This window comes from Rhipicephalus sanguineus, chromosome 8 (assembly GCF_013339695.2).
Source record: "Rhipicephalus sanguineus isolate Rsan-2018 chromosome 8, BIME_Rsan_1.4, whole genome shotgun sequence".
Taxonomy (NCBI): domain Eukaryota; kingdom Metazoa; phylum Arthropoda; class Arachnida; order Ixodida; family Ixodidae; genus Rhipicephalus; species Rhipicephalus sanguineus.
Genome location: NC_051183.1, coordinates 30,990,318 through 31,015,838, shown reverse-complemented (window position 1 = coordinate 31,015,838; position 25,521 = coordinate 30,990,318). Strand labels below are relative to the sequence as shown.

The 25,521-nt window shown below is 46.9% G+C and overlaps 1 protein-coding gene across 3 annotated transcripts; it reads right to left on the bottom strand.

Annotated features, from left to right (window-relative positions):
* Positions 1 to 1,105: 1,105 nt before the first annotated feature.
* LOC119401644 (atrophin-1-like) lies at positions 1,106 to 25,314 on the bottom strand. 3 transcript variants are annotated; one of them, XM_049418813.1, is made up of 4 exons: positions 25,171 to 25,314; positions 3,839 to 4,151; positions 1,976 to 2,319; positions 1,106 to 1,867 (listed from the first exon to the last, which is right to left on the bottom strand). In XM_049418813.1, the coding sequence occupies exons 1-4, from the start codon at positions 25,244 to 25,246 to the stop codon at positions 1,173 to 1,175; spliced, it is 1,428 nt and encodes a 475-aa protein (XP_049274770.1). In that variant the 5' UTR covers positions 25,247 to 25,314; the 3' UTR covers positions 1,106 to 1,172. The 3 variants fall into 3 exon arrangements, with proteins under 3 accessions (XP_049274770.1, XP_049274769.1, XP_037524482.1); XM_049418812.1 differs by lacking the exon at positions 25,171 to 25,314 and adding an exon at positions 7,475 to 7,586; XM_037668554.2 differs by lacking the exons at positions 1,106 to 1,867; positions 1,976 to 2,319; positions 3,839 to 4,151 and adding exons at positions 9,519 to 10,344; positions 12,764 to 13,076 and having other exon boundaries at positions 25,171 to 25,307.
* Positions 25,315 to 25,521: the final 207 nt, after the last annotated feature.

Genomic DNA, 25,521 nt, shown 5'->3' with positions numbered 1-25,521 from the left:
GAGCACTTTGCAGTTGGTGGGAGCCATTAAACCACAAACTCGTTGTGCAATTAGCATTGCGTGATGATAGGTTGTTATTTTACTCATCTACTGCGCTAAATTACATAGGTTAACGCGGTTGCTTGCCCCACATGATGCCTGTACAGGGCCTTTTTGCAAACGAGATTCAAGCACCGGCGTGGCTCTTTGGTAGAAGGCTCGACTGCCACGCAGAGGGCCCGTGTTCAAATTCCAGTCGAGCCTGAATATGCTTTTCATTTTTATTTTTTTATGTCTTTCATTTTTATTTTTTTTATGTCTATAGATTACTTTTTCATGACGATTGGTTACGCCGCCACCGATGGCGACAGCGACGCCGCTTAAGACAGGAACGGGCGCCTGAGCTGCGCTCTGAAATGCACGGTTGTAAGAAAAGAGAGTGCTCTATAAAGTAATCTAGGTTGGTGCTTAGGTAGACATTTTTATTTATATTAGGTGATGTGTTAATGCTTATTCTGCGCACGAAAAAAATAGTCGGCGAAAAATAATTGCACCTGGAGGAGCACCTGTCACTCAGCAGAAAGGGCTGTATCTCGGACTACAACGAATATGTTTATTTTTTTTTTATTTGCGCATTCGCATTATTCGACCTTGTCTCAGGAGTAGTTATGCTTAAGTTTGCTGGAACATCATAAACATTGGAAATCGCACGAACCACAATAAGGAGGCAATTCGAAATTCTGTTGGCTCTTTGTCTCTTCCGTTTTATTCATACAATTTCCTGTTGCAAAAAAAATTCAACGTTTAACCAGAAGCATGGGGTGTACTTTCAAGTTGGCTAATGTTTATAGGCGCAACCTTCAAGCATGATGACAGAATCTATAGCCGTACACGCGCACACAAGTGAATGTACGGCGGTAATAATTTATTTTGCATTTTTTCTTTATCGAGGCATGAATAGTTAAGTTGAGCGGTATGCAAAGTAGACAAGCGGTAGTTTATGAGTACCGATTTCGAATGGCGTTTGAAATGGGTACTCAGAAAGTCAATCTAGAGTATGAGTATGGAATGAATAATCGGGGTCTCGGAGCTAGAAAAAAGAAAGCTAAAGACACATACTACGCCGTTATAGACATCCGCTTTATTTTTACGCGTGTCTATAGGATCGCTTGGAAGCAGGCAAATGCACTCATCTAGGGATAAAGCACGCCGGACGTTGCTGATGCATGCTTACAAGGCCGGCATGGTCGCCCTTCACTTGTAGTATAGGTGAATCTGCTGCACGGCATGCATGGTGCGCTACTACCACTTGCTCTCACTTCAAACGGACTTGCGACGCTACCGGATGGCTGATATGGTGTAGGAAACTGCGAAGGCAGGTTTTGTGGGAACGACGGTACTCCTCCTGTTTGGTTTGCGATGGGAACTCGCGAGGGTGTGCCCAGCGTGTTTTGTGGGAACATTAGTCCCGGTGGAATACTCCAATGTCCACCTGGTAGAGACGAAGGGGTACCATGGTGTGGTTTCAATGGCGGTATCCCAGCAATCCCACCGCCGTTGCCATGTCCAATGATTTCATGAGATGGACGACCCGATGGGAACGTTCCTTCAGCATTTGATGGGGAAACCGGATGCTCACGTGGTGGTGGTAGATTTGTGGGTGCCCTGGGCTGGCCTGGTACTGGGACTGCGGGTGGGGTGTGGGCGCCGAACGTGCCAATTGAGCCCCAGCTACCACCCACGCTACTTGTTTCCGGTGGTGGAGACGGCCTCACAGCAGGCGGTGGTACTGGAATTGTGGGTGGGCTGGGCTGGCCGGACGTGCTAAATGAGCCCCCGCTACCGCCCACGATACGTATTTCAGGAGGTGGGGTCGGCGTTGCAGCAGGTGGTGGTACTGGAATTGTGGGTGGGCTAGGCTGGCCGGTCGTGCCAAAAGAGCCCCCGCTACCGCCCACGATAAGTATTTCCGGAGGTGAGATTGGCGTTGCAGCAGGCGGTGGTACTCGAATTGTGGGTGGGCTGGGTTGGCCGGACGTGCCAGTTGAGCCCCCGCTACTGCCGCCGCTACCTATTTCCGGAGGTGGGGACGGCGCCACCGTCGATGCGTATCTATAGCACTCTTGTTGGGGCACACAGATCAAGACTCCGCCCTGCTCCGCCTCGGCGTAACCCTCAATGCAGGCGCAGCCAGCCCTCCGGCAACGCGTGATGCAGTTAGGCGGTTGTCGTTTGCCACACTTTGGCGCGCAATTTGACAAGCACGACGTGTAATGCGAGTTTGCAGGACATATCGGAGTGCACTTGCTAGTCTTGACACAGTACGACTTGCTTGCTGTCCTGTAGTAAAAACAAAATATTCATATTTTTAAAAGCGTGTGGTTAAAAATTTCACATCCTTGCTTTTTCTGTTAAGCGTGCAAACCGACTTAATTATAGCAAGAACAACGGAAGCAACAGTGTCCGCTATAAAACAGACATGGCATTTTCAAATACATTGAAAACATTTGAAGACAGAGGCCTTGAAGACGTTACATGCTTCAGCCAGATGATAAAATGTTGCATAGCGAAAGCTTAGAAATTGTGATGAGTCCTGCACCCTTGCAACCAGATATCATATATGGCTCTGTGGTGAGTCGGCATTTGCCGTGGACAGACGGTCGCAAGTTGAGTTTCCCGAAAGTACAGCCGCATTTGATCACTAGGTCGCTCGTAATGCGGTACTGAAGTGATTCCCTTCAAGCTAGTAAAACTGCATAATAAATGCCAATCTGCAGGCTTAGGCCTGTCTCGCAAGTTATCTTACAACAGACATGATCTATTTTCTGCTGGGGTGCATTCAAACCTGTATATTCAGATTTCGTAGTGAGACAGCAGTGAATTATTATTATTGATATTCTTGTAAAGAAAGTTCTACACAATACTAAGTGGTATCAGTTCATGCTGAGGTGAGTGTTTTTATTTCTTTACCATTGCCAGGAGTACCTAATACCGAGTTGTCATGAATGTGAAGCTTTGCGACCCTTCTGCAGTAGTGTATCGGGCTCAAGTATGAAATATTTAGCATAGCATTTAAGCGGCTTAAGGCGTTACTATGATCTCAAAGGTACTGCTAGTTGCTCTTGCTTTGACTTTTTTTTTAATTGACCATGCTTACATCCATGCAAAGCTGGCCAGATAGCTTCTTTTTCATAGTAGTCAAATAGTTTTATCACCTCTTACAGAATTCTGAGGTTGGCAGATTTCATATCGAAATTGCGACTTAGTATGAATGCTCGGAAATATATGAGAACAATTTTTTTGCCACCACCTTCGCGCTTCTGAGTCATGGTTCGCTTCATCAAAAGAAGGCGTCCCTTCCAAATGCTGGCCCCGATCGGAATTTATTTCGTAAGACATGTATTTCAGGAGTACGTTTAAGTATGTTCATATAAAAAAAATATTCCAGTGTGGTAAGAAACGCCAGTGCTTCACTTCACGTTAGTTGCACAGGACATGCTTAATATGTCTGCGTCCACTTTAGGGAGCAATGTGTTAGACTACGCTAGTTGAAATTCCGTTGTGAAATTCCTCGCAGCAGCCGAAAACGTTCTAGAAGCAAAACTGAGGAATAATCTGGCGGAAACCATTTGTTTTTTACATCTTTAGTACTAGCAATTTTCCCCTTCACACAGTTTGCGTGTTCTGTGAATTGAACGAAAATTTTTGAGAAATTTATTTATCAGTTCATCTGCATCAAATTTCCATCCACTGAGTTTTCTGTGGAACGAAGTGTGAAACATAAAGTCCGACCCGAGACAATATTCAGGTCAGTATTATAAATACGAGCACTTACGCACCGAAAACTACACCGACTCACCGTATGCGTCCCGGAGGGCAATCGCAACCAAAGGCACAGTCTTGGGAGCATGTTGTTCGTACAGGCTCGCCGCACTTCAAGGGGCACTCGCGCCGGCACACGTTAAAGTCCTTGTACCAAAAGCACTTGCACCTCTTGCACTCTTGGTTGGTGATGCAGTCGCCCCACGCATTTCGAACCATGCCCGGCCTGCAAACGCAGTCCCATTTCTTGTACAGTAAAGAGCTTGGTGTTACTCTCCATCGGCAGAAGTTTTCCGTTCTTGGAGGACCATTCACCGGTACTTCAAGGCATCCGCATTGCCGGCCCCCGACTGCACACAGTGCAATAACAAATGGCACATGTTCATAACATCTGTTATGAACACAAAGAGCACATGTCATATTGTCACACGTCACATGTATGACAAAGAGGATAGCATATTGATTGCATACAATGCTTTAAGTTGCCATAGCACCTGTTAGAGTTAGTAATCGCGTATATTTACGAGGAGCAGATCGTTTTCATTTCCTTGCGAAAGTCAATTAGAAAAAATGGCAAGCTTGCATTAAGTCGCGTAAGGCTTGAAGCAGCTAAGCTGGATGATTCTGAACTCTAATCTGGTTGATTCTAGATTGTTGCTAAATTTAGCTAGGCGATATTAAGTTGTTTCTAGGTTGCTTCTCAGCACAGAGCTTCGAATCCAACCACAGAAAATTACAGACACGACATGGATGCCCAAACTCCGGAGACAGAAACTAGCGATGAAACCGTGCGTTCGCCCCTACCATAGATCTACGGGCACGTCGTCGTTCTCGTAGGACTTCCATCGCTTCGGTGTCTGGCAGCCGCCGTTGTCTTTCCCGTTCCCTAGTATTCTCTCGCTGCACGTATTGCTGAAGCACCCCATGCGGATAGTTCAGCTAAGCTGAAACGTGCAGCCGTGGTGTTTATTACTCTGCTAATCATGACAGCTTTTAAAGCTTTTCTCAGTTACTGGTTACGTCTGTCTAGAAACCTTATTTGGTGTCTGCCGCCCGTATGTTGCCATGTTCATTTTTAATCGACTAGCGGTGAGCATTGGATTTGCCCGATTTCTGTGATCATGATGATGACAGTTTTTGTACACATTTGTACACACCAAACTTTTTATGACGGCTTAAAAGAGACACTGAAGACAAATATTCAGTCGACGTTGATTGCTGATATAGCGTTCTAGAAACCTCGTAGTGCTTGTTTCGTGACAACGAAATGTTTATTTTCAAAAGAAAATCACATTTTAGTGGCCCGCACAGCGTTAGCGCACTTCGATTTTTCCGCCTGGAAAGGGCCTCCTGACGTAGCGTTTGCCTTGCCCAACGTTGCCCGCCTTTACTGTCCGGGAGCCAACGCGGCGGTTTCTGCTCTGAAGGGCACACCACAAGCCTTGCCCAGGTTGCGGTTGATCTCGTAATCCTCTGCACGATAGTTCAGCGATCACACACGAAGACTTCTTTGTTGTTGAGCACACACGCAGAGGCACGGCACCCGGCCACTTCGCCCTAGGGGTTTATTTGCGGCACCCATTGGAAAGTCCCATGGGTTTCTTTGCTGCAGCTGCTGGCGCTCAAGCGGCGCACACCATTCAGGCACCGGGCAACATAGCAGGGACGCATTCCTATGCTTCCCTTCAGTTCACAATGGGCCAGCATGGGCGTGCGGCCAAGTGGCCAAGGAACTCGCTTTCGGTCCCGGGTGACCCGGTTTGAAAACCCACCCCCGGAAAGCAAATTCTAGTTTTATTCACTATATTTATGTCGAACGCCTGCTAGGGGTGAGATGGGTTTCTGGGTGAGCAGGTCACTTGCTTTTTCTGTAGCGGTGGGTTTTTGGGAACAACATCACCATTTTAACAAGTCATTCAATACAAACTTCGCTTCAAAAAAATAACTTTTTATAAATTAGAGGGGAAAAAGAACTAAAGTTGGTTTGAGAAGCTCTCCTGACAAACATGCATATTCTTGCATGTGCATTCGCCCGTACTTTGAGCATTTTCTCTTCTCATTATTAGGCACAGCGTACAGTCACAAAAATATTTTACACGTGTATTGCGATAATACTGCGCGAAGTAAACGTGAATTTTTTAGGAGCGAAGCTCCTTAGGCCCGCACTCCGCCGTCGCCGAAGAAGGTCTCATAGCTTAAGCATCGCTTTAGGATTGCAGTGGCTGGTGATTTAGGAGCAAATGTTTAGGCCTTGAGCGGTTTGATTCGAGCGCACCAGAAATTCGAGGTATATTGGTCTGGTTATATTGGTCGTCTTCACTTTCACCACTTTTATGGTGGATTGTGAAATGACGACCACCATTCAGCGCACTACGGGCGCTTTGTCGAAGGTATTAGCAGACACTCTCCCCACCCGGCGCCGGTGCAGAAATGCAATGAAACGCTGCGTGCGTCAAACGCCGCGCGCGGCGTTCCGTCGCCGCCGTCGAAGGTCCCCGCCGCATCCCCGCTCGCGCCCCTCGCCCACCTGTCTCCCTCTTCCTGCGCTGCGTGCGCCGCACACTCACTCGCTCAGCCGTTCCCACCACAAAGCGCAGCAGACGCTGTCCCCAACCGCTCCCCACCCTACCGTCTTCATGAAAGCCTGCAGCGAGATCAGGCGCATAGTCGTTTACGTCCCATTTCTAAGGAGCTTCGCTCATCGGTTGTATTCGTATACAGAACAACTGCCGATTTTTAAGTTGAGAGGCACCTTACATTACGTTTTGTGGCCGATCATTAAAGTTTACATTAGTGAAACTTGTTTGCTTATGGCGTGCCCTCAGAGGAATGCGCCCCCTAGTTGGAAATGACGATATAATTTGCCATCGTTGTCGTTACAGCAAGAAAGGAAGACAAAACTTTATTGGGCGAATGAGTTTGGGCCCTCACCAGCCCTGGACCACCGCACGGCCATCACATAGCGCTTATGTGTCGATATTATTCTACAGTTACTACAGATTCCCGATGAAGCGACAAACCCTTAAGTTCTGGAACAATTCTGTCACGGGTGTGTAGCTATAACAGAGAACTGAAGTGCAGCATAGGTTTTATAGTACGGCAATAAAGTGTGTTGTCACTGTGGTGTTGTATCGAAGGCGACCAGCGTTTCGATGAACGCGTATCGGAACGTATCGACGTGCTCCGCAATTCGACCAAGCGACGCCCTCGTTCCAGGACGGCTGCGGCGTCCGAGCTTGCTGGTGACTACTCCACCATCTGAGGGCATAAAAGATGGACAAACAATAAACTGTTTGGTTTTGGGGCTTCAACGCTTGCCTGTTGTGTTCGTTCTTCGTGCGCGTCTGCCCCGACGCGGTAGCAGTAATGTGACTGCACGAAAGATTTCATGCTGGAATAGCGCGAGAATTTCTTTGTGTCCCCATAGAAGCCTGTTGACACAACCAAACCCCAGGAGAGCCTCGCGGGAGACAACAGGGTAGCAGCAGCGTGTCATGTCCCGAAATACGGCTATACATCAGACTTTTCCGTAGTCATATTCTTTTGTGTGCTTCAACTGCGACGTGCTCTAACATTTTATCTCCTCTGCAACAGAGGACACACACAGTATCTCTACACACTCGAAAATCAAGCCTTGCATATAATGGAACACACTGTATGAAAAACAACTTACAATACTCTTGGCCGTTTACCGCTAAGATGCAAAATGTGGCTGTTGCGATTAGAGCATGATACCAAGAGGTTCCCATGTTGCCGCTCCAGAGAATTTGAGCCGCTTCAAGCCTCCTAACGCATATGGAGGTGAGCACTGTGCGTCAACCTACTGCAAGCGGTCACCCATTGTTTTTTTCAAAACAAAAGAAGTCGGCGGCCTTGCAACTTCTATGAATGCTTGTTTTCTCTGTAATACTGCAAAGCCACTGGCGTAAGATATCAAGTAATATTGAACCTCTGTCTTTTGCAAGCGTTCCAAGAAGAATGTAAGAGTGATTTTGTTTTCGTGGATGAGGTGTGCTGTTTTTTTACAAATGTCTAAAGCTGTGACAGCTTAACATAGAATATTCGAGATACGAATTCAGTAAAGAACATGACCGCATAGATTTTTTTTATTAATTTTGCAAGTTTAACTTTGACTACCTCTTCCACACGCAATGGTGACACGAGTACTGTGTGCACTAGCTTGGATATCGAAACTAATTTTAAGCATGAGACATGAGCTTGTGAAAAATTCCTGCGTGCCCAAACGCAAGATCAGCACAGAAAATGTTAAATTTTAGAGAAGACGAAAAAGCCCGCGTAGAAAAATTACGCAACGTTGGCTATTTCTACAGTCGCTTCTTAGATTGGGGGGGGGGGGAATTAAAAGGTTAATTTACCTTGAAAGAGACGCACATAAGATCGTGATACGAGAGCGAGTGCAGGGGCATCCGAGGTTCTTTATACTTCCGTGGACAGGGTGTTAGAAGAGGCTACATTTAACTTCGACGTATGTATATTACAAATCTGCCAATGTGTTTTGTGTGTATGCACGTTGTCTTATGATCAATAAAACAACATAGCCTAACCCATTAGCTGTCGCCCTCCGCGTCTCATGCTCATGCGTCTTTCAGCGAAAGCGTGCGTTTTTCAACAAAATGGAATTGAATTTCATTTTGCCTATTTGCTTCTAGACTTTTCTGTGAGTATTATAAAATTTCCTGTTGCAGAAAGTTATATTTCTAGCCAGAAGTGTGACTTTAGCTTCAGGCTCAATAATGCGTAATGACGCATCTCTCAAGCATAGTGAAAGAATGCAAGGATTGCGAATGCGCACACAAGTGAAGGCATGGCTGCCATTTTTAACAGCGCAGCTACTCTAGCTCAGCGTAAATTGTGTGACCATGCCTGGAAACAATTATCATGATGAACGGGTATGGGCCGCAGATTTTGGGCAGACCCTACTAATCATCGCTACGGTGTGGCATGTAATAACCCTTAGAACTAGTAAAGAAAGAGAGAGAGAAAGAAAAAAAAGATAGAAACAGAGAGACGGAAAGAAATATATAATGAAAGAGAAAGAGAAATATTCTTGCCAAAAAAGTAGTTCAAGAGGCGGGATCCGAACCCGTGTGCCCACGATCCAAAGGCGAGCTTCCTAAGAACTCGGCGATCCAGGCACGCTAACAGAGCATAGTATAGTATAGTGTAGCAAGGACGCGGGAAAGAGGACCGAGCGTGAGGAAGAGAGATGTGATGGTGAGGAGGAGGGAAAGGAGGAGGGGAGAGACCAAAGCGTAGCACAAACAATGAGAAATAGAGAAATAGAAAGAAAGAAATGCACAAATAAAAATAGAGACAAAGAGAACATCAACGAAAGAGAGAAAGAAGCAGAGAGAGAGAAAGAAAGAGGAAGCAAGCATATCGTAATCTAGCGACCAGATATCGCGCCACCTGGCCAAACCGCGCATGCGCAGTAGCTATGACACGCCCACCGACGGAGATATCGCGCGCAACGACCGCTCTATAGTGCGTAGCCTGGCTGCGTACTCGCAAGGAGCACATCTCGCAGCTTGACGTGACGGAGGACGGGGAGTACGATCTGCGACAGGCCCGTGCTTCGCTGTGCCAAGCTTTGCGCGACTTAGTGCAAACTGCGCGCATTTTTTTCCACTTGTCTTCATCGAGGCATGAATAATCAGGGTCCCAGAGATAGGATGAAAGTAGACACACGGACTACGCCGTAGCAGGAATCCATTTTATTTTCGCGCGCTTCTCCAGAGCGTTTGGAAGCAGCGAATGTTTTCACATATGAATAAAACACTGCGGTAACGGCTGCGGCCCAGTTAACACTGCCGGCATAGTTGTCCGTTAGTATTGCATCGTATGCATGGTCTACACCTAATGCATGGTCTATTTCTATTTGGTGAGACAACATGCTGATAATGTGGTATAACCTGCGAAGGCGGGTTCTGTGAGACCGACGACGCTGTTTCTGTTTGGTATGTTGGGATAACTTGCGAGGGCAAGCCATGTGGGACTTGGGGCGACTCCAGTCCCGGTGTAGTACTCCCAGATCCGCCTGGTGGAGACCCAGGTGAACCTTCTGGTACAGGCTCATGGGTGGTCGCAGCAATCCCACTCCCTGTGCCTTCTCCAGTGGTAACATGTGATGGCCCACCCGATGGGATGGATCCTGCAGCACTTGGCGGGGAAGTAGGTGTCTCAGGTGATGGCGCTGGAATTGGGGGTGTGGTGGGCTGGCCGGATGAACCAAGTGAGCCCTCGCCCGCGCTGCCTGTTTCCGTGGTTGGGAACGGCGCCAAAGTTGGTGCATATTTGTAGCACTCTTGTATAGGCACGCAGATCAGGACTCCGCCTTGCTCCGCCTCGGCGTAACCATCGTAGCAGGCGCAGCCACCTCTCCGGCAACGCGTGACGCAGTTAGGTGGTTGTGGTTTGCCACATTTTGGCGCGCAATTTGACAAGCACGACGTGTACCTCGAGTTTGCAGGGCATATCGGAGTGCACTGGCTGGTCTTGACACAGTACGATTTGCTTGATGTCCTGTAGCAAATGCAAAATATTCGTGTTTTCAAAAACATGTGAGTAATAATTTTAGATTCTTGCTTTTTTGTTACGCATGCAAACCGACGTGTCTATAGGAAGAACAATAGTGTCGTTTTTAAACCGTTGTGGCATCCCCAAATGCGCTGAAATATTTTAAAAAAGAGAGGACTGGAAGACACCAAATTTTCCAGCCAGTTGATAACATATTGCATAGCGGCAGCTAGAAATTGTGATGAATGATGCACACTTGCAACCAAACGTCACGTACGGCACTGTGGTGACTTGGCGTTTGCCGTGGACGTTTGCTCGCAAGCTGAGCTTTCACAAAAAAAAAAACGACTAGTTTATCAAAAGCTGCCGCATTTGATCACTAGGTCGTTAAAATGAGGTAATGAAGTGAGTCCCTTCGGAATAGTATAACTGCATATTACGCGCAAAAATGCAGGCTTAGGCTATTTCGCAATTTGTCTTGCAATAGACAGGATCTTTTTTTTATGTTGGGACGTATTCTCCGCCTGTATACCGTGATCCAACTCACACAGTTCAACTCGTAACCTACCATAATGTGTCTTTCTTTTTCTCTTTATTTTTTGCAGCAGTAAAGTGTTAGTTATTCCTATTCTTGAGAACAAAATTCTACACAATACCGGGTGGAACCAATTATTGCTGTGACGAGTGTTTTTACTGCTTTATCATGGTACGAAATGCCTCATAAGAAGCTGTTAAAAAATGTCAAGCTGTGCGACATTTCGGCAGAAGTGTATCAAGGTCAAGTATGAAATCTTTAGTATAGCTTTGTGGTGCTATATTTAGTATAGCCTCACAAAGATCTGAATGATACTGCTAGTTGCTGTTGCTTTGAACTTCGTCTTTTATTACGAGAAATTATCAACAGCATGAACGGCGCGTGCTCCCGTCGTCCGCTACTTCATATTCTGCTTCGCACCCCGAATACGTGCGCTGGGCGAGCGCACTACCACCACGCCACTTTGTCCGGCGTGGGATGCAGTAACTGGGAGGGCGAGAGAACCAGTACAGAGAGAAAGAGAAATAGATAGGAAGAATGAGAAAACGAAAATAGATCAAAAGAAATGGAAGGAAGTAAAAAAAAGATAGAAACACAGATAACTAGAGAGAGGAAGGAACAGATGCAAAGAAACACACAAAAAAGAACAGAAACAAAAAAAAAAATGTGCTCAGTTTGTACTAGTGACGCGAGCTTGAAACCAACAGCGGGCCTTGGGCCTTTTCGTCGTGGGACTCAACAGTCATGGTGAAATTTGTAGCGCACATAGTCTAAATATCACGTAACATCATGTAAGAACTAGTCATGGGACATGTTTCCGCCAAAACCACGTAACAACTATAGTCACGTCACGTATCCCGCCAGAGCCACGTAACTAGTCATGTGACATCTTTCCAAAGAAACACGAAACAACTAGCCATATTACATTGTTCCCGCCAAAAAAAAAAATAACACGTAACAACTAGTCATGTGACCAGTATGGCTCTGCATGGCCGTTTAACAACTCTTCGTGTGAACAGTTCCCGCCAAAACTGCTAGCGAGGCATATTCAGTACTACTAGCGACACTTGGCATTACTATAATAGCAACAACGAACCTTTGTCAAAGCCTAGCTGCGCTATTGGTTCCTGCCTTGCGCCACTAGTGCAAGCTGCCCACATTTTCCTAATTACTCATGCTTACAGAAATGCTAAGTTTTGCAGATAGTTTCTTTTATAATGGTCAAATATATTTCAATATATTTCAATATTTTTTCACCATTTTGTACGTTTGCATGATTACATACATTTTAGCACAGAAGAAGGTCTTATAGCGTAAACACTGTATTATTACACTATGTATAATACTGTGTGCAAACACGAACTTAATAAAATGTAAAAAAAAAACATCAATACTGCTTAGCAGCAAAAAATAAAAAAAACTAAATATTCAGAGTACGAACTAAATAAACAATAAAGAACAGGTGGGAATCTTTAGAAGCACTTACAGAATTTTGTGTCTGACATCTTTTAAGTGTATGAGCACATTTCAATTTAGTCATATGAAAAAATAGTGCAATATGGTAAGAAACGTCAATGCTTCACGTCGTGTTATTTGCACACGAAATAATAATATGATTGCGAACTGACTAAGGAGCAGCGTGTTAGACTACGCTACTTTGTATAGCGTTGTGAAATTCACCGGAGCAGCCCACAGTGAGCTAAACAAGGAAAACTAAGGAGTAATATGGCGGACATCTTTTGTTTTCCACATGTTTAAAACCTTGAATTGTTTTCTTGTTTATCAAGTTTACACAATTGATGAACTGATGAGAGAAAGTTTGCGAAATCTAATTATCAGTTCATTATTATTAATACGAGCACTTATGCACCGACAGCTACAATGACTGACCGTATGAGTCCCGGAGGGCAGTCGCAACCAAAGGCACAGTCTCGGGAGCATGTTGTTCGCACAGGTTCGCCGCACTTCAAGGGGCAATCGCGCCCGCAGATGTTAAAATCCTTGTACCAGAAGCACTTGCAGCTCTTGCACTCGTGCTTGGTGATGCAGTCGCCCCACGCATTTCGAACCATGCCGGGCCTGCACACGCAGTGCCATTGTTTGTAAAGTAAGGAGCTCGGTGTCACTTTCCATCTGCAGAATTTCTCTGTTCTTGGAGGACCATTCACCGGTACTTCCAGGCAACCGCATCGCCGGCCCACGACTGCACACAGTGCGTGAACATATGGCACATGTTTATAACAACTCTTAGGAGCACCATGAACATATCACATGACATATCGACTGCACAAATTACATGAACATGCAAGATGTTTTAAGAAATGTGTGCAAAAACCGTGAAACATCAAGGAAATGCCATACTTATTTGTCTTCACAATTGCTTTTTCTGTAGCAGCAGCCATCTTAAGATGGCTAAGGAGATAATATGAGCCAGTAATTATTAAAGTTAAAATAATTAACCTTCTAATTAGTGAAATTACGCGGTTATGTCAAATGGGATAACTGAAGTCATTCATGCGAAGAACCAATGGCAGCTTTGAGGTTTCGAAAAAGCGGCCTGTAGTAATACAAATAAGTGGCGAAGCCGAAACCGAAGCGCGGATGAGCGCAACTGTCATATTCTCCTGAGACGTCCAGAATGAGTGAGCGTCGTTACATCAACCATCAACCGACTCCGTGTGTGGGTGTGCGGGCTGCGCTTGCAATTATAGCACGCATGACGCACACACGCTAACGAATGCAGAAAATCTACACCGCTGTAGTCGTTGTCTTGAACAGTGACGTCATTCTGGTCGTCTGTTCTTGCGTTCATCAGGGCATCGGTTTAGGTTTCGCAGGTGAAATTCGTTGAATTTCGTTACGCCACAATAATTATTAGAGGCCACTTCTTGTTTATCTCCAAGCTGCGATGGGTTGTTCGGTGTGAAGAACTTCGATTCTCCCATTTGACATAACCGTCCAGTTCCACTAATTAACAAGTTAATTAATGTAACTTTCCTAATTGCTCTCCCAAATGATGTCTTTAACCTTCTTATGATGCCTGCCGCCACAGAAAAAGCATTTATGATGGCGGCGAGCAAATATAGCATTTTCCTTATTTTCTAGGATTTTCGGACACATTTCTCTAAACACCCTGCATATGGCACAATTCTCACATATATGACACTTCTGTTTGTTAAGGAATGTCTACTCTATTTCAGTGCTTTACACCCGTATCATACTAGTAAGTGGAAGAAGCGTAGTGGAGTTCACGGATTATCGAGTACACAAATACTTGACGTACGCATCATCGACCACTGTAAGGTGAATTACACAGCAGGCTTATTGCAGCTTGGTTCAACAAGCGTGTCTGAAAATCTTCGCAAAACAATGAAATATTCGGTTGCTGCCTTCATGATTACTTTTTCTATAGCGGCAGACATCTCAGTTTGGGTACAGGTATCAACTGCAGCAGAGATTAGATAAATTCATTCATTGACTTTTTAACTAGGGGAAACAGGGGTCGTATCAAATGGGAGATTGGGGGCCCTTCTGGCCAAGAGCCCATTGGTGCTTTGATATTTTGAAAAGGTAGGCGCTGCTAATTTTAGCACAGCGATGAATTGTGCCCAATTTCGCCATCGAAATCGACGACGAAACTCATAATCGCTACTGCCGTACTCTGTCGCGACGTCCAAAGTGAATTAGAGTCCTTGCATCGACCACCGCCGCCTTCGGTTCATGCGTGTGCGTGCCCTGATGTCGAGTATAATATGCGTTAAGCACAAACGTTAACAAATGCAGATGAGCTAACACTACTGCAATCTTTGTCGTGGACAGGGACGCCACTCTAATTTTGTGTTAGTTCAGCTCATCTGAGTTTGGTTTCGGTTTTTCCGGTGAACTTGACTAAACTTCATTACTCCGCACTATTTACCAGAGTTCACTGTTTTCAAATCTCAAAGCAGCCGTAGGCTCTTCCCAGGATGGACTTCAATTTTCCCATTTCACCCAACCGCCTGTCTTCGCTGATTAAAAAAATAAATCTTTTTTATTTCTCTAATGACTGTCATAATTACTGTGTATAGACATCTTAAGGTGTCTGCATCTGCAGAAATGTAGGTGGTGACTGTGTAATTGTGCGCGGTGAACGCTGACATGTTTGTGCGCGTATCACTGGTCCTTTCTTTCTTCCTTGATTTCTCTAATCTTTTCCTCTTCTTTCCCCTCCCCACGTGTAGGGTAGCAAAGCGGGTGCAACTATGCTAACCTCCCTACCTTTCGTTTGTCCTTTACATCCGTGAACATTCACGCGATGTTTGTTTATTTACACTCGTGAGTGCTTCTTCATAGGCGTGCGTCACGGCCCGTTTGTTTACGTTCCTGCGACGCCGAACTCCACTTCTCCAGCCCATGGGTGCTGCACATGTTTTTTACATCTCTCCTTGCCGACCTGCTTGACCACTTTTTCCTTGGGCGCGCTTCGTGGGTTGGCTCGTCTGAGGGTCGCCGGAGTAGAGAGCAGCCAACTTCACCCCCCCCCCCATTTATTCCCCTATCTCCCCTCTCTCCTACCGCTCTCTTTTATCCCCTCTCCCCTTCCTCCCATGCATTACTGCTGATGTGTCCTCCCCTGAGAAGGACAGTTGCCGGGTGAACTTCTCTCTTCCTATCCCAATTTTATAATCACTCCCCCCCCCCCACCCCCCAGGACGGAAAGACACATCACGATGAGAGCTGTCATACCGCTGCTTACGATTGTGTTGACTGGCTCTCTATTCAGACGAGCAAGTTGCCTACAGTTTTGAACTCTCGAGACGAGCTGTTCCGGCAAGTTGTAGAAATGTCGGTTGGAGTGCGCAAGAATGAAGCGTCGATCGTGAATGTCACCGAACGGCCGTAAACGAGGTAGGACGGCGAGTACCCAGTAGTGCGTTCGACGGCGGCATTATGAGCAAACGTCACAAATGGTGAGACTGTGTGCCAGATGTCATGAGCGGGCCCAATATACACGGATGTCATATCAATTAGTGTGCGGTGGAATCGCTTTGTTATGCCATTGGTTTGAGGGTAATATGCGGATGTGGTGCTGTGAACTGCGTCGCAAGTTTTAGGCATTTCTTCAATTACTGTGCACAGAAATGTCTTGCCGCGATCGCTTAACAGGACGCGGGGCACACCATGACGCAAGACAATGGCTTCGAGAAAGAAGGTGGCCATGTCAGAGGCAGAAGTAGAGCGTAGAGAAGCGGTCTCTGCGTACCGCGTGAGGTGGTCAACCACTGTCACGATCCATCGATATCCTGCGCACGTTACGAGAAGAGGTCCGACTAGGTCCATTCGAACAATGGCAAAAGGTTTCTAGGGACATGTTATTGGCTGTAAGAAGCCAGCAGGAGATGAAGTCGGCCACTTGCACCGTTGACATAGTGCGCAAGAGGCGTACTTTGCAACCGAAGTGGAGAGGCCAGGCCAGAAGAAGCGGCTCCTAATGTGGCTGTATTTTTCATGGAATCCCAAGTGGCCAGCACATGAGTCGTTTGGAAAGGCCTCAAGGACCAGCGTACAAAGCGAACGTGGACGTACAGGAGCCCACCGGTGTCCTTCACTGTAAACGTATCGGTGGAGCACGTTGTTTTCAAGCTAGAATTGCCAAGTGGCCGGCACAACCTGGCATTAGGCGGTGGAGACTTTCCGCGGAGTCGTTGTACAATGCGATGGCAGTATGGATGTGGCTGTTGACTGGAGGCCAACTGAGTGTAGATATTTAAGAAAGCGGGCCACCAACCGCTAGTTCTGATAACGTAAATGGACGCGTAGCGTCATCATCATGGGACCAGCAATGAAGAGGCTTGCTCGGAGAAGATGGTAGTGGGAGAGGGTAACGAGAGAGGGAGTCGGTATTTTTTGACAGTGACAGGTATTTTTGACAGCTGTTTAGGAAATCGTTCCTTGCCCGGCGAACCAAAAAAAAACTATCGTCATCATAAAGAGGTATGCGCCAAGGAAATTTATTTTTAAACTCTATTCCTCATCATCATAAACGGGTATGTGCCACATAAATAGGATAAATCGCACCTCTCACCAATGATTCACCAAAAATGAAGAAGGCAACAGTTAGCCCACTAAATGGCTGGGAGGCGGCAGCGGTGAGCCGAAAACCTCGAGTTCGCACAACGAGAGAATGATAGGGTACGGGTAAGGCAATGGCGGCTGCGAGAAGACCCGAGAATGACGGATGGCGTACGCCAACGACTACGTGCCCGTAGATATATGAGAGCTGCGAACACTAGGTTTCAGCGCGAGGTTCTGTCTCTGGAGTTTGGACATCCGTGTCGGGTCTGTGTCTGTCTGTGGTTTACCTCCAACTTCTGTGCGCTGAGAATAAACGTAGAAACAACCTAACATCAACTAGATAGAGCCTAGCAACGACCTAGAAGCAACCTAAAAACAACCAGATTAGGCTTCACAATTATCCATTCTCACTGTTTCAGGCATTGCGCGGCTCAGTGCAAGCTTCGCCAATATTTTTATGCGTGCGATGCGTTACACGTGTAACCTAGCTAAAGCCTAGCAACGACCTAGAAGCAACCTATAAGTAACCAGGTTAGTCTTGAGAATCGTCCAGGTTCGCTGTTTCAAGCATGGCGCAGTTTAGTGCAAGTTTCGCCAATATTTTTTTCCCAGACTTGCATAGAACGTCAAATGAGTACTCTTGTAGCAGGAGCACCCAGCGAGCGAGGCGTCCAGACAAATTCTTTGGGGATGACAACCAGCATAGCTCGTGTGGTCTGTAAATATGATAAAATCGCACCTGCAAAGATGTGGGCGGAATTTTGGGCGGCTGAAATTACAGCCAGGCATTCCTGTTGTGTGATCAAGTGGTTTTGTTCAGCATTTGTCAGTGCGCGGCTGGCATAGGCGACGACTCTCTCTCGACCAGTTGTATCACGCTGTAGGAGGACGGCACCGGCGCCATGGCCGCTAGAGTCGGTGTACAGACATGCAGGGGCATGCTCATCGAAATGACAGAAGACGGGGTCAGATGTCAGCGCCGCCTTGAGGGCGCCAAAAGCGATATCGCGACCGTTTGTACAAGTTAAAGCTGTGCCCGACATCAGCTGTTTGTGCAGTGCCTGTTCCTAACTACTTTTGATTTTCGGGGTGAGGGAAGCATGTCACAGCGGTCACCCTCTCAGGATCCGTTCGAACGCCATCTTTACTAACAAGGTGGCCCAATACTATGATGCTCTTTCTGGCAAATTGACATTTTTTTGTTTTGAATTGAAGCCCAGTGTTAGAAATGTACGTCAAAACTTCGTCCAAACACTCGAGATGCTGACAGAAAGTGGAAGAAAAAAATAAAGATGTCACCCAGATAACATAACCAGGTTTTCCACTTATGGCCACGGAGAACTCTATCATACGCTCAAGCGTTGCCGGAGCGTTACATAAACCGAAGGGCATTACACTGAACTCCTACAGGTCATCGGCTGTTGCAAAAGACATTTTGTCCTTGTCCGCTTCATAAATAGGTATTTTCCAATACCTTGATCTGAGATCAAGGCTTGAGAAATATTCAGCGCCCTGATGGGAGTCGAGGACTTCGTCGATTCGCGGCATCGAATATACATCTTCGTACGTGATCTGATTGAGAGCTCGATAATCGACGCAAAATCGTACCAATACGTCCTTCTTCCGGAGCAGCACAACAGGCGACGGCCAAGAACTGGACGATGGTCGAATGATGTCGCGTTTCAGCATGTCAGCGACGTTGTCCTCGATGATTTAACGCTCGGTGGAACAGATGGTGTATGGTCGGCGGCGTACAATTGAATTCTCCTCGGCTTCGGTGCGGTGCACTGCGTTGGTAGTGCGCCTCAGAAGCTTGGAGTGGATCTTAAAAGAAACACTGTGTTTTCCAAGTAGTGCTACTAAGACATCTTCCTTTTGTGTCGTAGAAAGATCAGGGTGGATAGTGGCGGTTAAATCAGTTGTTGCGCATGGTCGTCGATTGTAGTGGTCGAAAGTGGTGCATCTGTGTGAAGGGGCATCAGGGCAAGAGGCTGTGTGTCAGCAAAGCAGGCAACAACCGTACCTTGGGGTAGAAGAAGTGGCGAAGATGTAGGTTCACGTGCAGTGACAAACGCTCTGCTCTCATGACACCTGACCAAGCTAGGCACAATTACAATTCCACCGGATATCCAGCGATCGCATGGAGCGAGAAACACATCACCATTAACGATGGTATTGAACTTCAACGTCAGAACATTCTCGTCCCCCAAGTGGAATGGAACAATCGGCCGACGTGACGAAACGCATTTTGCGAATATCGTCATGAGATGAAAATTCGATGTCCGTCATCTGAACCACTCGCCGATGACAAGGGATCAGGGCCGACGCTGAAGAGAGAAAGTCCCATCCCAAAATTAGAGTGGGTACATGGTGGCAGGACGAGAAACTGAATGTGATGAAGTATGCCATCGATGAAAACTCGCGTTTTGCACACACCAACATGCCGAACAAAAACTGCATTGGCACACCGAAGGAATGTCCAGAATACGGGTTTTTTTTACCTTTCGCAAGCGCGAACACAGTTCAGTACTAATGACGGAAAGCGCTACCCCCGTGTCTAATAATGCTTGAGTTTATACTCCTTCAGCACATACTAACAATACATTTGAGGGGCGCTGCGGAGGAGTTACGTCTTAGCCCGAAAAATTCAGCTTCCCCTCCCGAAGCTGCACTATATAGTTTTCCGTACGATGGCCCGGGTCCGGAGTAGCTGGACGATGGGGAGAAGAGGAGCAGCCCATCCGTGACGGAGAGCGGCGACGCGGCAAACGGGAAGCACCGGCTCCGTCAAAGTTCTGCGGAGATGAAGAACGGCGTTCGTAACTTTGGTAGGAGCGAGTGTATTGTGAAACCGGAGCAGGAAACTGGTCTCTTTCATAATAGTCCTAACAAAATTTTTCGTCCTGTTCACGGCGACGGCAAACCCTGGAGATATGGCCACGGACTCCACGATAGTAGTCGAGGGGAGCGCGGGACGTTGGGAGGCGGAAGCGACGTTCGTGGTGACAGAACACTCACGCAACCGCGCATTGTGAGCGCGTGGGGTGGTGCCTGTTGAGGAGGTTCGAGGGCCAAAACGTGGGCCTAATTTGGTGTCAGTACGGGGTCGTGCCTGGGAATTTCCGCACACTCCATGGCAACAAGTTCTTCCCTTACGACGATGCGGAGCCTGCCGCGCGGAGACGTCTTACGGAGCTCAAGAGGGCAAGACATAGCTGGTGCTTTAATTATATTTTTGCTCTCGTATGATGGAACAAATCAACGTGCGCAACTCGCTGTCTTTGGTTGCACTGAGGTGAGATGTGTCAGCCTGCAAATGTAGCAGATAGAGCTCATCCAGACGATGAGACGTGGCGACGATTTTTCAGACTGTAGTGGGGTTCTGCACTGCAAGAGCGTTGAATGTCGCAGCGCCAGTGCCTTTGAGCAGGTGGCGCACCCTGTGCGTTTCTGTCATTGAGCTGTTCACGCGGCGACAAATAGAGAAGGCACCTTCTATGTAAGTGTACGACTCGCCGGTTTGCTGGACATGCTCCGCTCATTTCTTTTTCGCGATGTCTCAGCGGATTGACAGGTGCGCGAAAACCTGTCATAGCTGGTGCTTAAATGAGGTCCAATCCACGAAGTCCAGCTCGTGGTTGAAAAATCAAGTCTTGGTTACACCCATCAGGTAGAAGGCGACACGAATAGTTTGGCATGGTTGTCCCACTGGGTAATGGCACTGAGGCGGTCGTACTGTTCTAATCAGCCTTCAACGTCGTCCGCACAAAGGCCAGCGAACCCCGGTGGATGCTTCTGAGTGGTGGGGGCAAAATAGGGAGTGGTTTCTGGCGGGGCAAGTGTCGTGGTTAGTCCAGAGCTGGAGCTCTCGTCTTACGACATTGCCGATGTCTGTGTCTGTAAACGGCAATCTTAACAGAGCTCCAAGGTTTTTTTTTTGATGTAGAAATCGCAAGCGCCACTGGTGGAGCCAGACGACTGAGAAAACCGTACAGCACAGTTGACCACTTGTGAGACAGCGTACAAGCCGAAATACCTTTTATTCCTCCTCGAGCCTGAGCCCCGCTACTCAGACCCAAGTGATGGTGATCAGTATTTACAGGTCAGAAGAACATGAGCCCAATTAGTAGGAAATCAGTGAGTACGATCCTGACCAGCTTGGTTTCAATTACTCGCTCTTAATTAGCGTCATGTTATTTAACATGATCTTAATTAGCTTGTCCTTAGCTTCACACGGCTTCATTAGCATGGTCTTAGTAAGACGGCGCTTAATTATTTTGTTCTTAGCATGACTTAGCCTAATCAGTTTCGTCATAGCATGGTCTGAATCAATTAGCTAGGTATACCGACCAGCCAATTAGCTACTAAGCCGGACGCACGTGCTCGGGGAACGAGCAGATGATGAAGAAGAGGACGAAGAGGGCGCTCACCGGCTGAGCAGCGCGCTAGAATGTCAAGGCCGGCCATAGCAATTATACACGTGGCCTCGGTGATTACTAGAGGGCGGATTTTTAGGCACTAAAAAAGTGCGTTTTAGGCACCAAATATAGGCAGGCCAAACACCGTTCTAGGCCTCCAAAATCGTAAATATAGGCACAATAAATTTTTACACAAATTCATATAATTTCAAACAAAGATGTGCCCGACCTGTATGTACGACAGGAAAGCCAGAAATAATGTTGTTTATGATGGCACAAAGGCGCCAACGTTTCAGCATAGCCAGGCCATTGTCCCTTTCCCCGCACGGCTCGCAGAACACGGTCTCTCCTTTTATTGCCTAGCATGGTGAGTTAAGTGCCCACCGCCGAATCAATGCACTCCTGGGTCTCTTTTCGGCGCGGCTGAAAAGGGCAGCAGAGGAGCAGATACTCAGACTGCTAAAAGACCAGAAGGGAGGGATGCCTCGTAATGGCCGGGGCTAGTCGAGTAGGATCAATTTCTCCCCTGCTGGTGAACAACCCAAAATGCCTCTCACCATGTTTGAGCATTTCGAGCTGACAAGTGTAATTCATGCACTGTGCGCTCACGATCACGTCTGCCAAGGTTTACAACGCTACGCGCCGCGGAAAGATGTGAAATTTCAAACTGAACGCCGTTACCCTTCTCGTAGGCGCGCGTCCCAAGATCGAAGGGCTGACGTACAGCAATGAGTGGTCCTGTGTTCTTACGTCACTCACCTACGTAGACATTGATGCTCTGAGTCTCTGACGTCGCCAACAATAGCACATGACGCTGCGAGAGGTATTCGAGACGACATGTGTAATTTGTTTAATCCGCTGCTTGAATGAATAACCGAAAGCTGGGAGAAATAAAACACAGAAACGGAGTTTGCACGCGTTTGAACAGCGAAGCTGTTCAGGCTAGCCGTAATGTGTGTGGCCTACCGGAAAACGGATATGTGCCACGGCCTATCAGAAAACAATCATCATCGTAAACGGGTATGTGCCACAGAAATTGGGTAAGTCCCACTACTCACCACTGGTCAACTAAAGATGAAGAAGGCAATATTAAGCCCAACAAAATGGCTGAGGCAGCGAGCCGAAGAGCCCGAGTACGTACAGCCAGAGAATACTAGGGAACGGGAAAGGCAACGGCGGCTTCAAGAAGACCCCGAAGCGATGGAAGGCCTACGCCAACGACGACGTGCCCGTAGATCTATGTGGTGCGAACGCTTCGTTGTATCACCTAGCTAAGGCTTAGAAACAACCGAAGCGACAAGATGAGTCTTCAGAATCGTCCAGTTTCGCTCTTTGGAGATTTGCGCGGCTTAGTACAACCTTCACCAATTTTTTTTCTTTTTCTTTTTGACTTCTAATCGCAGCGAGATGCCATACTAATCTGCCTGTGTTCGTGCGACGCATGCGTTCGTGTTCTCGCCATTCCTGCGTCGTGCCGATGCCAGCCCCGATTACGTTTGGCGCCTTTTTGGTGCATCGTCCCTTAATCAATTGTTCTAGCTGTGCGACGCGGTATATCGCAGTAACGATACATGATCCGAGCCAGCCTCTCCAAACGTGCACGCACCGAGGGGTCCATCCCAGAGAAAGAAACGCTGAAACGACTCATCAGCGATCGCGTTCACGAGCTGGCCCTTGCACGTCATGCGCACGTCACATTGCGTGCGCATGACATGTTGATGCGTCTGCGTCATATCATCCTACGGCTCCGATACAGAAGAGGGCAGGGAAGGGACTTGGCTTGCGAAGGCTACACGGGGCTAGTGGCAAGGGTTTCAAGATCGCCTTCTCGCGTCACGTTTCTCGGCTCATAATGAACCAATTTGAAACGTTCTTGTGGTAAAACGCTCTTCAGTGGGCACGCAAGAAATCTCGGTGTCTGACTACAATTGCTTATGTCACCTCGTTAGCTGCTTTTTCACCTTTTTCACCACATTTTTTATTTATTTTGATCTAAACACTCCTTTCCCCAGACGGCACTCCATTGTTTCGCATTCATTCTCCACCTTCCCGCGGCTGCACAGAGGGACCTCCTGTTCCCTGCCCACCGACACACCCAGGTCTTAAGGCTCTTCTTGACTTCCTTGGGGACACTGGACTGGACAACCGGCTGTACAAGCCACCCGCCGCGTCCTGGGCAATGGACGCCACTCTCCTCTTCTTTCTGATTCCCATCTTTATTTCCCTCTCCCCATCCTCCTGCAGACGCTGAGACGGGCTTCCATTCCTGTTCACTGCTGCTAGCGGTTGTTTTTCCGGTAGTTGGTTGAACTAGAGGGCTAGGTTGAACCCCATAGAGTTTTAAAAGGTCAATATTGCCCGGTAACATGAATAACGGTTTCAAACTGCACTCGAAAGCGAAATTTGAGATTAAATAGTGCTCGTTGAGGCGCCGTTTTTGAAAATAGGCATACATAGGCACTTATAGCGATTTAGGCACCAACCCCAAAAATAGGCATTCATAGGCACTGTAAAAACACTATAAAACCCCTTCTTAACCTCTAATTCATGCTCATATATCAAAGTCGCACGATAGGAATGCAAGGAACAAAATAGGCATTTGCCTAAAATCCGGTCTTTAGTGATTACCTCAAGCCGCGGTGTTGTAAGGTGCTCGGCCGGAGCTAATCTCAGAGGCCATGGTGCTGATTATTCTAATAGATACTTAACACATACATTAAACGCTTGAATATGAATTAAAACGGCCCGCGCACACATAAATACATAGTTAGTAGAACTTTCTTCCAATTTTCTTGCATGGGTGCACTTCTGTACTTAGTGGAAGGACAAAGAAATAAAAGAAGGTGCTTCTAGTTTGAAGACACCACCCAACATTCCCAAACGCCCTTGACGTGACGCCGCGTTCCACCGTAACCAACGGAACGGAGCGCGCTCTGAGGGATGGATTTCACCTTCTCGTACTGTTAGCTCGTTCAAAAGGGGGTGTCGCCAGAGCTCCGAAAGATTCCGAGTTTCGCAAAACTCAGGCCATCCTGCATGGCTCCCCTAGCCTCGTTTTCGGGCTGATTTTACGCTGAGCTATCCAGAGATGTTCGTCTGATTGTCAAAATAGATCGGGTTTGATTAGTTCCTTTTGGGCGACTGTCGGAAGCAGCCGTCTACGGAAAAACAATGCGAGTTGCTTATACGTAGAAACAGACAGATGTTTTGAGAACTAGCAAGCACAAGAATCACATAGCTCGGATCGATCCTTTCATAAGACGACTTGTCCTGCTCTATTCTGCTCTATTTCACAACATCTACTCTATTTCACTGCGCTTAAATGCGTCCTACCCTCGTAAGCGAAAGAAGCGTAGCGGAGTGCGTAGTTCATTAGAACACAGAAATGGTTAAAATACACATTACTGACTAATGCAGTGCACAGTACACAGCAGGCTTATATAGTGCATAAGGCGGTCGTTAAAAAAATAACATTCTGTAAATTACAGGTGGCAAAATGTGCATGTTGTGCTGTGTTCGCTCTATCGTTAGGCATATTCTGTTCTTATCAAGCATAGTGTACGGTCACAAATAATATTTTATGCATGCACTACGATGATCCTCCCCGAAGTAAACATTAATTTTCAAAATTGTGATGCATTTCACGCTACATTTTGTACCAGGTCCTTATACCTTACGTTAATGAAACGCCTTGGGTCATTGCATACCTTCAGAGGAATCTACCTGTTTTAATTCCTTATCTGCTCTGCTGTGGAGGACACCTCCAACACATTCGAAGATGAAGTCTTTCACATAATGGTACATATTGAATGAAAAACAACTCACATTCCTCTTGGCCGTTTATCGCTAAGATGCAAATTGTGGCTATCGAGATTGCAGCATGATACCAAGAGCTCCCCATATTGCAGTTTTAGAGAACTTCAGCCGCTTTGAACCTATACCTAATTATTAGAGATGGGCACTGTACGTCAACCCATTGCAAATGAATAACCATTGTTTTTGAAGACAATTCTGGGTGGCCTTGGAACTTCTATCAATAGTTCTTTTGCCTGTATAACTACAAAGCCACTGCCGTAAAGTTTAAAAGCAATATGCAGCCACTCTCTTTTGTAAGCGTTTTAAGAAGACTGCAAGAGAGATGCAGTCTGCACGGACAAGGTGAGCTTTTCATTCAAG

What these genes read in the sequence shown, in the direction of transcription:
- LOC119401644 (XM_049418813.1), bottom strand. Translation starts at nt 25,246, where the DNA reads ATGGGGAGCTCTTGGTATCATGCTGCAATCTCGATAGCCACAATTTGC. An exon ending in GATAAACGGCCAAGAGGAAT is followed by an intron (nt 4,152 to 25,170) that starts GTGAGTTGTTTT and finishes CACTGTGTGCAG; the next exon opens with TCGGGGGCCGGCAATGCGGA. An exon ending in CACAATTCGAGTACCACCGC is followed by an intron (nt 1,868 to 1,975) that starts CTGCTGCAACGC and finishes CAGTACCACCAC; the next exon opens with CTGCTGCAACGCCGACCCCA.